General features: G+C 44.1%; 1 protein-coding gene across 7 annotated transcripts in view; it reads right to left on the bottom strand.

Annotated features, from left to right (window-relative positions):
- The window catches only part of rnf38 (ring finger protein 38), a 38456-nt gene that overhangs the window by 15418 nt on the left and 9687 nt on the right, over positions 1 to 13351 (bottom strand). For 5 of the 7 annotated variants that reach the window (XM_046842511.1, XM_046842512.1, XM_046842510.1 and 2 more), the window contains exons 3-13: positions 11180 to 11241; positions 6503 to 6696; positions 6163 to 6421; positions 5905 to 6078; positions 5582 to 5758; positions 5340 to 5501; positions 5139 to 5242; positions 4966 to 5053; positions 4394 to 4515; positions 4148 to 4247; positions 3288 to 3864 (exon numbers count right to left, since the gene is read on the bottom strand). In XM_046842511.1, the coding sequence (XP_046698467.1) occupies positions 3802 to 3864; positions 4148 to 4247; positions 4394 to 4515; positions 4966 to 5053; positions 5139 to 5242; positions 5340 to 5501; positions 5582 to 5758; positions 5905 to 6078; positions 6163 to 6421; positions 6503 to 6696; positions 11180 to 11241 (1505 nt within the window). In that variant the 3' untranslated portion in view covers positions 3288 to 3801. Of the gene's footprint in view, positions 1 to 3287; positions 3865 to 4147; positions 4248 to 4393; positions 4516 to 4965; positions 5054 to 5138; positions 5243 to 5339; positions 5502 to 5581; positions 5759 to 5904; positions 6079 to 6162; positions 6422 to 6502; positions 6697 to 11179; positions 11242 to 13351 lie in introns of those variants that run through there. The other 2 variants (XR_006924798.1, XR_006924797.1) reach the window with 1 other exon arrangement.

The following is a 13351-nucleotide window of genomic DNA, read 5'->3' as shown; positions in this document are numbered from 1 at the left end:
TCAATGAGGCCGATAGTCGAGCTGCACCATGAGGACCTGCTCATGAGGCTTAATAAGAACGCTGATGAAGCTGCACTGGGACACAGTGGTACACGTGAAAGAACAGCACAATGTGAAGGAGCTGCAATTTTCGACACAGTGAAACCGGTGGTCTCCACACTATTACAGTTCAGATTAGAGGAAATGACTGTAATCGGTTCAACAAGACCTATGATTGAGCTGCACTACGGGACTCAATAAAGCCTGTGGTTGAGCTGCACAATGGGACCACTGATGAGATGGACAATACATTTATCATGTGTTTGTGTGCGTTGTCGGTACTTGCAGGAACGAGAGATATTTGTACTAGTGATGGTAAGATTCAGCAATTCGCATCAGTGCATCGGCATAAACGTTAACGATGTGATGCATCGATTTTAAAAAAGTGTGCAATTGATACAAGTATTTACCGGATACTCCATTTAATACTCGTGCTGTCTATATTGTCTTGTATAGTACAAGCTGAATGTATAGTGATATTTATGTCTGTATTTTGAGAGTCACTGACAGCTGGAAACAAATTCCTCGTGTGTCAACACACATGGCCAATAAACCTGTTTCTGAAGTTGTAGTTTGCATCACAATGCATTGGTTTGAACATATTTGCACAGATTTATTTCTATACAATTATTAGTAAATAGTAGAATTGACCAATTAATGACATGGCAGAGGTAGAGCTGCGTCTTCCTGCAGACACAACGGGTTTTCTTTTTTGCACTTCAAAGGCGTTTGTGAAAGGGCCATGCGTTAGAAGTCAGAAGACACTTAAGTAAATTGATGCAATTTATACTTCAGGACTGTGAATTTGGTGAAGCCTTTCCATAATCTGAACGCTATCAAGACACCATGACCCAAGACTGGAGAGGACAGTGTGCAGGTTCCTCTTATCCAGACAGAATGTCTGTACTGATGAAAGACAATGCCGCTTTAGCCGGTGTATTATGTCGCCCTCTGCTGGTCACAATAGAACAGAAATATTATTATACTACATAATAAACAAAAATATTCTCTAAAGAACACTGGTTTTCATCAGCTCCCTTACCATGAATATTTCTGATACTCGCCCTATAGAGAGATACAGCATTCGGTGCTTTTACAGAGAAAAGGGGTGGAGAAAAAAACATCAGTTTGTGGAAGAAAACATTATACATTTATTACTGAACCACCCTTAGAAATCCAAAAAGACCAGGAATCGGGGTCAGAGAGAGAGAGAGAGAGAGAGAGAGAGAGAGAGAGAGAGAGAGAGAGAGCGCAAGAGAGAGAGAGAGAGAGAAAGAAAATAAATCATTGCACTACTTAGTAAAGCATCACTAGTAATAACTCTCATAGAAAATGTACAAATGTTTGTTAAAAATTTTTTTTTTATATCAAGCCTTCAAATGATTTTGGTTACAGTTATTATACATAAGAAACTACATGTTAAACGATACAATTGTATTTTTAATGAAAACAAATTAAAACCCATTTAAAAAAAATAAAATAAAGATCAGAAGCTCTCATTCGTTTAGCGTAAAAAAAAAAAAAGGGGGGGGGGGGGAAACAAATAACACCATAAATAGTAAAAATGAGGTAACTGCTATTGTACCAAGCAGGAGGGGAAAAAACAAAAAAAAAAAAACACGTACTTTATAAAGTAAAACGTCGGGGTTTAGTAAAGTGATCCGAGGCGAACGAGAGGAACGTGGCGATGCTGCGACGATGCGATGCGATGCTGGAGAACGGCTGAAAGGCATCTGCAGTTAAGACACTACGGGTTTTGCGAGCTACGAGAGCTTAACGACGTGACTGTTTAATACACCTCACACTTTTCACCGGCACACACACACACACACACACACACTCGGGTCGAGGCAGGGACAGTCGGGGTTATGACAATCCTATGAAGCGTCTATGGCAGGTTATAAGACACGCAAAAGGACTGAAAGACAGTGACTGGGAACTGGAAAACTAGTTTGTTGTGCGTTATTGGGAAAAGATTTTGCTAGGTCTACCATTGTGTCGTTAACACGCACCCACACGTGAACACACACACATACACACGTGCACACCCCTGTGCTACCTGATTATACATTAATAACGAAGCGAGAATGCTGAAGTGAAGCTTCCTGTGAAAGTGCTGAACCATGTAGTGCTGAAAAATTCAACTGTTTTTCGACTTTCTCACACACAAAAATAAATCGGATTTTCTCCTAATGCAGTCGATCAGCAGAGATTTTGTTCTGACTTCTTGGTTTTGCACTCAAGCCACACAGATCCCACAGAATTCATGTACCCAGGAGCTCCAAGAGCGCAAAAACTGTCCGTGTTCCTAAAATGACCCGGAAAACATACACAATTTCTCGCCAATCTCTGGGAAACTACCACTAGGCAAACACTAGGGGGCGCCTGGAAGCTCGTTTATGTAGAAGAGGGAGAGAGAGATCGGGACATTCTCGGTAAGAAATGCAGATTCATGTGAATCGAGAGAAGAATTGTTATACAGAGGTGGATATTTTGAACAGTCATTTGCTTGCACCCAAATTTTCAATGACTTATCGACTATATTTCGAAAATTCGCTCGGAAAATCTCTGCTGATGGGAAATAAAAAAAAACATGCAGAGAATGAATCCTGAGAAACAGAAAGAACAGGGGTCGTTTGATCACATGGTTAAAAAAAAAAAAAAAAACTAAACAAACCCCCGAGGTCTCCGGTCGACGAGAAGCGCATACGTGTGTGGAAAACCTGCCGAGACGTGAGAGGTCACGTTTTTCTTTAAGAAAATTAAATAAATAATTAAGACTGCGATGGAAGGAAGACTATATCCTTCTTTTCCAGGATAACAACACGGCGTTGGAAAAGAAAAAGAGAAAGAAAAAAAAAAAAACGAGGCGCCTCCTGACCGATCGCACGCGAGCGTTCGCAGCTGACGAGAGACGTGAGACGAGGGCACACGTGAGAACGGGAAGCCAGTGTTCTGTACCACACATACAGGATAAATTACACGAGTAACCAAAAGAATCAAAAGACACACTTTTTTTCTCTCTCACACACACACACACACACACACACACACACACACACACACACACACACACACACACACACACGCTCACAGTTTTCCAATTCTATAAGACTGCTAGATCAGAATTGAACAAACCCCACCCTAGATATATCTCTCTTTTTTTATGTGGAAGAAAAGAACACAACTTTTTTTTTGTTTTGTTTTCAGTGTGTTATTCAGTCCCTCTATATTGATACATACATACATTTATATGCAATATTTTTATTCGCAAAGGAAAAGCACACATTGTTGTATTCACTTCCTCTTACAAGCTAAATTCACACGCTCGGGAATGTTAGTACTCACACACACACACACACACACACACACACCCAAAACGCCACCCTGTACCCACCTGAAAAGAATAAAAAGCGTACGAAATAAAGAATACGAATGAGAGAAATGGCAGTGATGGTGTTTCGTTTCAACAGAGAACCGTCTTTGGATTCTTGGGGTTAGTGTGTGTGTGTGTGTTTGTGTGATTAGAGATCTGTGTTTGTGTTTTAACAATCACGTGATGCAAACGGGAGCTATTCACTCAATTTATGCTTGGGGAAAAAATAAAATAAAATAATGAATGTGTGTGTGTGTAAAAGGAAGTCCAGTGTCTTGAAATGGAGAAAGACTCCGGGATGGTGGGACGGTGTGTGTGTGTGTGTGTGTGTGTGTGTGTGTGAGTGAGTGGTGGATGTGGTAGGAGTGAAACGGGTCACGATCAGATCACTCGGAATCCCGCTGGACTTCGGAGGCGTCAGCTCGGCAGATGGGGCAGGTTCTGTTAGCCTGTGGAAGGGGGGATGGGGGTGGGGGGTTTAAATAGTCAAATCAATATGACCAATCAGAGCAGATTTACAGTGAAGTACAGACTTTGATGTGACAGCATGAAACCCACACACTCATCCACCCACACACACACCCACATCCGTCCACACACACATACACACCCACAGCCATCCACACACCCACCCACCCACCCACATACCAACCAACCAACCAACCAACACACACACACACACACACACACACACACACACACACACACACACACACACACACACACACACACCTTAAGCCATTTGTCGACACACTTGGCGTGGAATTCGTGATTGCAGGGCAGGACTCTGAGCAGCTGTCGGGACTCGAAGTCACACATGCACACCACACACCTGAAAACACACACAAAGTAGAATAAGCTTCATTTCAACACACACTGAACTCTGATCAAGTCGATGTCTACCTCCCCAATCGTTAGTGCTGTACAGAGTGATCGTGTGTGTGTGTGTGTGTGTGTGTGTGTGTGAGATTTACTCACAGGGTTTGCTCAGACTGGTGGTTGCTGGGGTTGAATCTGTAGGAAGGCAGCTGCTCGATGTCAGCTTTTGTCAGGCCGCGTGGTTTGGCTTCCCCGAGACGTTCGGCGAGGTTCAACAGAGCCTAAACACACACACACACACACACACACACACACACACACACACACACACAGAGATTAAAAGGAATGGTTAATAAGAAGTTGGTCCTAATTAGACATATATATATATATATTATATTATATATATATATATATATATATATATATATATATATATATATATATATATATATATATATATATATATATATAAATATAACTTATTTATAAAAATATAAAACATTCACTATGGAACAGAGAGTTCACTTTTATTTCTATGGTTCACACCGACAGCAAATCATCAATGTACTTGTGTGTGTTTATGCTCCACACTGCTGCGAAGAGATGAAAGTGGTCAGGACAAATCGCTATGGTAACCCGCCATACTGCGATGTTTCAGCTCGGACCCCCGCCCCTTTAACCTTACAGATTTAGAATCGCGGCAGGTTCTGAGACCATGAACGACGGCTCACCTCGTAATTCTCCACCTCTCCTTCGTCTACGTCCAGCTCTAAGCTGATAGCAGGCCCCACGGCTGTAGGCTGCACTGGAAGAACAGAGCTGCGGAGAGAAAGGAGCCACGTTAAATCGGGGTTTTAATCAGTTACGCGTACACGCTTTTTAATAATATTTTTCCGAAACTCACAGGAAGTACGGAAGGAGACTGGGGTGATACGGGGGCGGAGCCACGGCTTGCTGAGAACGGTACCGCCGACCCGTGATGCGTCGAGGCATAAAGTGTGGATACGGCTGTGCGAATAAAGGACAAAAAGAAGACGACTATTAGTTTCTGGAAAATTCCTGAATATACGGAATGAGGAGGGGAGGGCTTTTTGGGTGTACTCACCATTCCGAAGAGCTCCTGTGGCAGGGGATCGTGGGAGAGGAACTGCAAAGGCGTGGAAGGGGGCAGGGGGCTGGGGTGGCCCGAGTGGGCGTAGTTAAAGCTGCCACCTACTGGCAGGTGATCTCCGAGAAGCTCCACTTCGTTCTCAATCCTTTGTAGTGGCTACAAACACACACACAAAACTTAGAGTGGTGTAATAAGCATAGATTTGTGTGTGTTTATAAATATGTACATGTACTCACTGATCTTGATTGTTGTGTCTGGAAGGGCAGAAAGTGTGTAGGAGGGGCCAAGTGCGGCGGGTGGTGATGGTGCGAGAGGTGGTGTGGGGGGTGGAGGAGGAAAGTGGAATCGCTGGAAAGCAGTGACGGAAATGCGTACGGCACGGGCAGGTGCTGCACTGAACAAGCAGGCAGCATCTAATAAAGGAAAAGGAACTGTGTTAAAAAAAAACAACAGGAAAAAAATAAATATGTATATACAGACCAATGTTCCTGACTCTGAACACTAGGGGGCGACAGAGTATGTTGAAAGTGATTTTAAATACCACTCAACACAAACGCACCGGAGGTGGGCAGACGGGGTAGTGCTGCTGACTGCTGAACACCACCGAGCAGGCAGGCACCTGCTGCTGAGAGGAGCATGCTGGGATATGCTGTCCCGTACAGAGAGGGGGCGGGAGGGCATGGGCTGCCACTGGAGACACTGTGTACGATACGGGGACTGTACCCTGAGGAAGCTACCACACACACACACACACGATTCAGAATTTGACATCACACAACACATTGCGTCTGACAATCAAATCACAACACCATCTTACCTGCTCGTGGAGGTCCATGACCATGGTGCCTTGCTGCTGCGGATGCAGTAACCGTGGCGACAGAGCAGGAGGGTGGAAGGCGCGGGGCTCGTCGGTGCCCGCCGGCGGGTGAGGGGGCATGGCGGGGCCGTACGAGTGAAGAGGGTGTGTGTGAGGGTGAGGTGGGTGTCGATAGTTCTCGTCCTGAGGACCACCAGGGGAGCCGTGGTGGAGTCTGGAGAGGCGTTCACGTCGTGCTCGCTGACGTCGAGCTGGAGGGCTGAGACGCAACAGAGGATCATCATCATCATCATCATCGATTACTAATAATGACTACTCGTTAAAACGTCCAGGACCGTACCTGCGTCTGTTTCTGACGGGCGTGTGACAGCGCTCGGAGTGGTAGTGTGAGTGAGGATAGGGGTGTGGTCGGCGACTGGGCGGGAGCTCCCACGGTCTGATGGGCGGAGACGGCGTGGAGGGCGGAGCTGCGGCCAGATCTAATACAGACTGCTGCGAGAGCCTCTGGCGTTTAGGACTGGGGGAGTCTTCTGTCTGCAAACACACAGTCATATTCAGTTATATATCCATTCTTAATGCAGTCCCTCAAACACATCTTATTCATCTGTACTTCATCCATCCATCCATCCATCCATCCATCCATCCATTCATGACATTCATAGAACTATGAATGCTACACCCTTCTACAAATCCGAACAATCTATTAATCAGTTCAGTCATAAATCCATTACATGGTTTATTAATTTATCCACAATTTCATCCAAACATCTCCATACATCTACATTTCCCCAAAAACCATCTACAATTCCATCCACAGACATCAATTTATAAATCCATCCTCCAATCCACCTCTAAATCTAAACATATACAAATATACAAATTAATCCATAAACCATTCCTCTATCCATTTAGTCATCCATCCTTACCAAACCATCCATACTTCTCCATCTATCTTTAAACTATTTATTTATCCATCAGTATATCAAACTATCCATCCATCTCTATTGATCAATGTACAAACTCATCCCTCTAATCATCTATAACTCCATCAGTCCATCTAATAAATCCACCCCTTCATCTACAAATGTGTGCTTCTGTAAATCTATCCATCCATTACACGTAAAAGCAGACTCACTGCAGGGCCACGTCCCAAATCTAGCTTCATATCGGTCCATTTCAGAACCAGAACCTTTATAAAATAACTTCATCAATGTTGGAATCTTGTTAATGAACAGATGTAATTACGGCACGCGGCCAAATCGCCAAGTATAATCATAAATATATACAGAGAAGGGAGATCAATAAAACATTCATCAATAGGATAAACAGCAGCTCAGCAACACAGGAGAGGAATGTGTGTCTCTGTCTTAGTAAAAACACACACACACACACACACACACACACCCACACGTTTCCACCCTAAAAGCCATTTCCTGCCTGCGACATCACCGCCTTCTGTTGCCTTGGGACAGAGTGAGGTCACTTCCTGCAAGTGTGAGGAAACCCTCTGTATGGGGAGGGGCCATTGTGCAACAGATGTGTGCCCACACACACACACACACACACACACACACACACACACGATGAGTAAAATACAGCTTTGCCGTGACGGCGAAATGACACACTGGTTACGGTGCAAGTGTTGGTGGAGAACGCTATAGAGACACTTTACGGGAACTCACTGAGTCATGGGGAGCTTTCACAACCACACACACACACACACACACACACACACACACACACATAAAGACAGAGAGACCATACAAAGGACTAAAACAAACAATCGAACAAAAAAATTAAAAAAAATTAATAAAAAAACGTCACACACACACACACACACACACACACTGGGTGGTAAATTTCACAGTCAGGGTGCAGCAGTCAACACTGCCGAGTGTGTGCACGCATGTGTGCGTGTTTAATCACTAACAGGAAACAACTAAGGGACGAGATCCAGTGCACACACACACACACACACACTTGAGTAAAACTCTTTTTTTCCCCCAAACAAATGTGTCCCTAATCGGGCTCGGTGTAACGTTTCACACTCGCCTCCGTCTTAGTCTGCACATGAACACTCGATCTCTCCACACTTCATTCTCTTTTACCCAGAAACCTCCTTTTTCCCATCAGGAAGTGCAGAGAAATTTAAAAAAAAAAAAAAAAAAAGGCCAGTCGAACCCCAAAGCAAACAATGTCCTCAATGTGTGTGTGAGAGACCCTGCAGTAAATTGTGTTCAAAAGAACAGGAACCAGGTTCAACTTTAAGGGTTCAAAACAAGTTTTCACAATCTCCAACAGCCGGCACAGAGACCAGAGGCCAATTTATTAGGAACCCCCTCGTGCTAGCTTCATCCTCCGACTGACCTCCTGAGCTCCAGATCTGGAAGTGACCTCAAAGAGTTAAACCCGAGGTACATAGGGGAGGACGGAATGATATAAAACCCATGGGAGAGCTGGACAGTGGTCTCGGGGGTGGGGGGATTATTAAAGCTGTGGAAAATGATGAGCTATGAACAGAGACTCAGACACACCCCATCCACCCTGCCCCAGGGCTTTTACACAACTAGCTCTCTCTCTCACACACACACACACACACACACACACACACACACACACACACACACACACACACACACACACACACACGGCAGCCTTGGCTTCATTACTTATCACATCATCACTCCCGCTATCCTCCTGGAGGCTCTGCTGATATCACAGGGGATGAAATCACACCTACACACCCAGAGGACATTTTTATACAAACATCTGGATCTGAATTTATCTCCACTCACACACACACTCTGGACATTTACATACAAACACATTAAATCGGTTTCCCCAACAGGATTTATTCCTTCGATGCACTACTTATTCTTTTGGCTGCTCCCGTTGGGGGTCGCTACAGCGGATCATAGTTTTCATACTATTCTGCCCTTCCTTCAAACAGGAAAGGGCTCAGAGTCGATCCTTGATGCAGTCCAGCCTCCACCTTGAACCAGTCGGTCACCGACAGCAACCTCCTCACCTCACCTAGTCCAGTACCCAGACTTTACGAACAGCTTCGTGGCTGAACGAACACAATGTCAATGAGCATCAAGTAGAACATCTCAGAAGAAGAGTGGAATGCGATGCTCGAAAAACACATGCTTATGGCCAGGTGTCCACAAACTTTTGGAAAGAGTGTACGACTGATTCACTTGACTGAAAACTTGCAATGGCGACTCCTGCCCCAAGACTACTTCACTAAGAATCCCATACTAATATGAGGCGAGTTCTCCAAGTGAGACCTCAGGGACCTCCAAAAAGACTAATTAACGAGTTATTAGCTATAACGAGCATGATAATAAAACGTATGCTACATTCTTTTGATCACTCCACTCCACATCTAGTCTCTGTTTCCTGTTAGAAGATCCTCCACTCTTCTGGGAAGATGTTCCACTAGACTTTTGTGAAGATTTGTTCTCATTCATCTACAAGGGTGTTAGTAAAGTCAGGTATTGATGCAGGTGAGGAGGTCCCTGTTGTGCAGTCACAGCGTTCGCATTTATCCCAATAAGGAGATCTTCCATATCTGCCAAACCCATGGAAAGCAGATTCTCCATGAAGCTGGCTTTGTGCACAGGGGCATCATTATGCAGGAACAGGTTCAAGTGAGAAACAAATTTCATGCTCCTGAACCAAATCCGTCCGGATACAATCGTGTCTTCAACTGCACATTACTGAAAAATTCAGTTGCATTACAGTCATCAGAGTGGTTTCACTTCGGGGTAATTCGAACGTCCTCAACTAAACAGAACAAAAGGAAGCGCAGGGGTCAGAGATCGGGGTCGGGGGGTCTACAAGTTCACTTCCTCTTCCCGTCAGTCTGGTGTCTTGAGCATCGTGACCTTGGGATGATCATATCCACATATGTGAAAGTCTTAATCCGTCCACTCGTCCTTCCATCGAGACTAGGATGAGTTTTGTTTGTGTACAGGCGATATTGTTCTCTCTTTTTTTTTTTCCTCTCCTCATGCCTCTTTGCCCTCCCTCTCTCCCTCTACCCCCTCTCTGACAGCCAAACCCATTTTGAGGCCGCCTCTAAATTCTGAAGCGAGGAGAGCCTGTTTCTGCCTGTGTGGAAGCCCAGGAATGGAGACAAACACACACACACACACACACACACACACACACACACACACACACACACACACACACACTACAGCTTCAGCGCTCTGTGCTTCAGGACCTCCCACGAGCCGATCTTTTCTGTGCGAGAGCAGAATGTAGAGCTTTCACTCTTCGCAACACACACACACACACACACACACACACACACACACACACACAGAGCCTCGGTTGTAACTAAAAAGGACATAGCCGCCGGTTTTGCCCTTTTTTTTGGTCGCCCTTCATGAGAACAACAGACACACCAGCTGACTGAAGCAGAACCTTCAAGTCGAGCATAAACACACACACACACACACACACACACACACACACACACACACACACACACACACTTTAGGACTGTCAATCGATTAAAATATTTCATTGCACTTTTTTTGTTCCAAAATGTACCTTAAATAAATACTGGACGTTTTTAATACTCTAATCGACACGTTCGTGAATGAATATTTACGTTTCCACACGGACGGTTTTAATTGCCGGACGTGCGCGTCACCATGGGATTTTTGGCGCATCTAAGTACTTTCGAGTAAAAAGAGGTGCTTTTTGGTACCACCTCGTAGGTGGGGTGAGGAGGCCTGGGTTTGCAGTCAGCGTTCACATTTATCTCCCCCTCCATCCTTAAAATCCTGATGGAGCCGGCTTTGTGCACGACTGCCAAGCTGGAACAGTATGTATCCTAGTTCAGGTGAAGAACAAAATGTCATGCCCCAGCATTCAAACACAAGTGTGTGCCCTCATTTTTTTGTAGGAACGATTTGGAGAACCACCACATACGACTGGAAGGGTCCGGTGTCCCTATTCTGAGAAACCTCTGTAGAAAGAACCTAAGATCGTTTCTTCTTACCTTATCTGTGGCATCTGCGCAGGACGGCTCGGAATGATAGTGATACACTCCTCCCATGGCTCCTGTGTGGAAACAGATATGTACATGTTAACAACACACACACACACACACACACACACACACACACGATCATATTATACTCTTTTACGATTTCAGAGACATGAGCAAAAACAGATTCGAAAGAAACATCCTGTGATTACAATATTACAGTGTGTGGGTGTGTGTGTGTGTGTGTGTTTTATGTATTCTTGTGCATGGATTTCGTCAGATGAAGGGGAGGGAGTTACCCTCAGATGCCATGAAACCTCTGCTCCAAGGACAGCAGTGTGTGTGTGTGTGTGTGTGTGTGTGTGTGTGTGTGTGTGTTTGTTGCTTGATGTTGGAGATCTGTCTCTCCCCTCTCTCTAAAGCATGAAGACAGAATTAAGACGTGTGTGCGCGCGCACGTTTCTGGCTGTAACTAATTAAATCATCCTCTGTGCTTCTCAGCAAGAGTTTGATCTGTTGCGTTTCATCTCACCACCGACTGATCTGAACCCGTCCGTAAGCTACGTCTCAGTGCCAGGAGCTCTATGTAGAGCCTCTGTACGTGTGTGTGTGTGTGTGTGTGTGTGTGTGTGTGTGTGTGTGTGTGTGTGTGTGTTTGGGGTGTAACAGCCGTACACGAATCCATATTAAAGTCTTTCGCTACAGGGTTTCCAGTTCAGTACACCTGTACATAATGCAGTCCTTTTTACGTGCGGAACAGAGTTACAATTCTTGAGTTTCCTCAGGAACGTATTAAGTGGCGGACTGCAAGTGTGTTTAGTCTCCGTCTCGCACTCTGAGCGCCTTTTTTTTTTAATGCCATGATTAAACTTGAAAACGTACACAACAATACCAGGGGTATAAAAAGTTTTTGCAGGTTTGTTTTGTGCGTACATAAAAAATAAAAAAAGCACACTAAAGAATCCATTAGCATTAGCCGCTAACCAGGAAGTGGCTAGCAGTTAGCGCTAATGATTCTTAAGTGTTTTTATGTCCACCTTGAAAAATTTAACATCAAAGAAACTCACATGTTGAGGGAGTGAATGAATAAAAGATTGAAAGACTGAAGACATTCGTTAAAGTCTGCTGAAAAACAGAACTGTTAAGTAGATCGTCTTTATATTTAATTTAATTCCTTCATTTCATTTCATCAATCAAACCAATTTTATTGATTAATCAATTTAATCAATGTAGTAAAAAAAATACTGCATTAATTTGACATTTCATTTTTTTTATAAAATATTTTATATATAACCAAGTAGACTTTTTATTTAAAGCAGAATTTTTTTTAAAGCTGTCTTAAAAATGTAAACGGTTCAAATGTTGATCACAAATGTTAATATTAAAGAATTAAAAAAAGAATGTGTTTTTTCCCCCTGACTGGAACCGAACCGTGATTTAAAACCGAGCTGCGTAACGAAGCGTGAATACACTCCTAAAGTGTAAAAAATGAGGAGAGTGGCATTGTACTGCACCACAGAGCTTCTCCTTTACACTATTCCCTCTGTAACTTCTTCACTAACACACACACACACACACACACACACACACTGCAGCTTGACTCTACAGTCATATATCACACATGTGCACCCAGATACACACACACACGCCAATTCTAATCAACCTGAAAGAGAACCAATGTTGTGGAGAGGAACGAGAGAGAGAGAGAGAGAGAGAGAGAGAGGGGGCAGGGGCAGACAGAAAGACAAATAAACAGACAGTGGGGCAGAAAGATTGTAAGAGAGACAGGAGAAAAACAAAAAGAGAGAGAGATGGACACACACACACAGGAAGACAGACAAGGACAGAGAGAGAGAGAGAGAGAGAGAGAGAGAGAGAGAGAGAGAGAGAGAGCGAGAAAGAAACAGACAGCAGGACAAAAAGACAGAGACGGTCATTAGTTTGGAGTTACAGGAACAGGTGTGATGAACCATAACTCGCACAGAAATACTAATACACAACCACACGTCATCACACGTGACTCAAACGACCAACTCAAACAGACACGTCACGACTAACAGATGGCGTGAAAACCTCATGGTTGGATTAGCACAAGAGCTACAAACCTAAACGACATCTATCACAGCGACTCAGGAGGCAACATAACCGTAGCAGGTCTAATAGATATTCTGTAGGTATGTATAG

Source organism: Silurus meridionalis, chromosome 28 (assembly GCF_014805685.1).
Source record: "Silurus meridionalis isolate SWU-2019-XX chromosome 28, ASM1480568v1, whole genome shotgun sequence".
Lineage (NCBI taxonomy): Eukaryota > Metazoa > Chordata > Actinopteri > Siluriformes > Siluridae > Silurus > Silurus meridionalis.
This window is presented reverse-complemented; position numbering and strand designations above follow the sequence as displayed.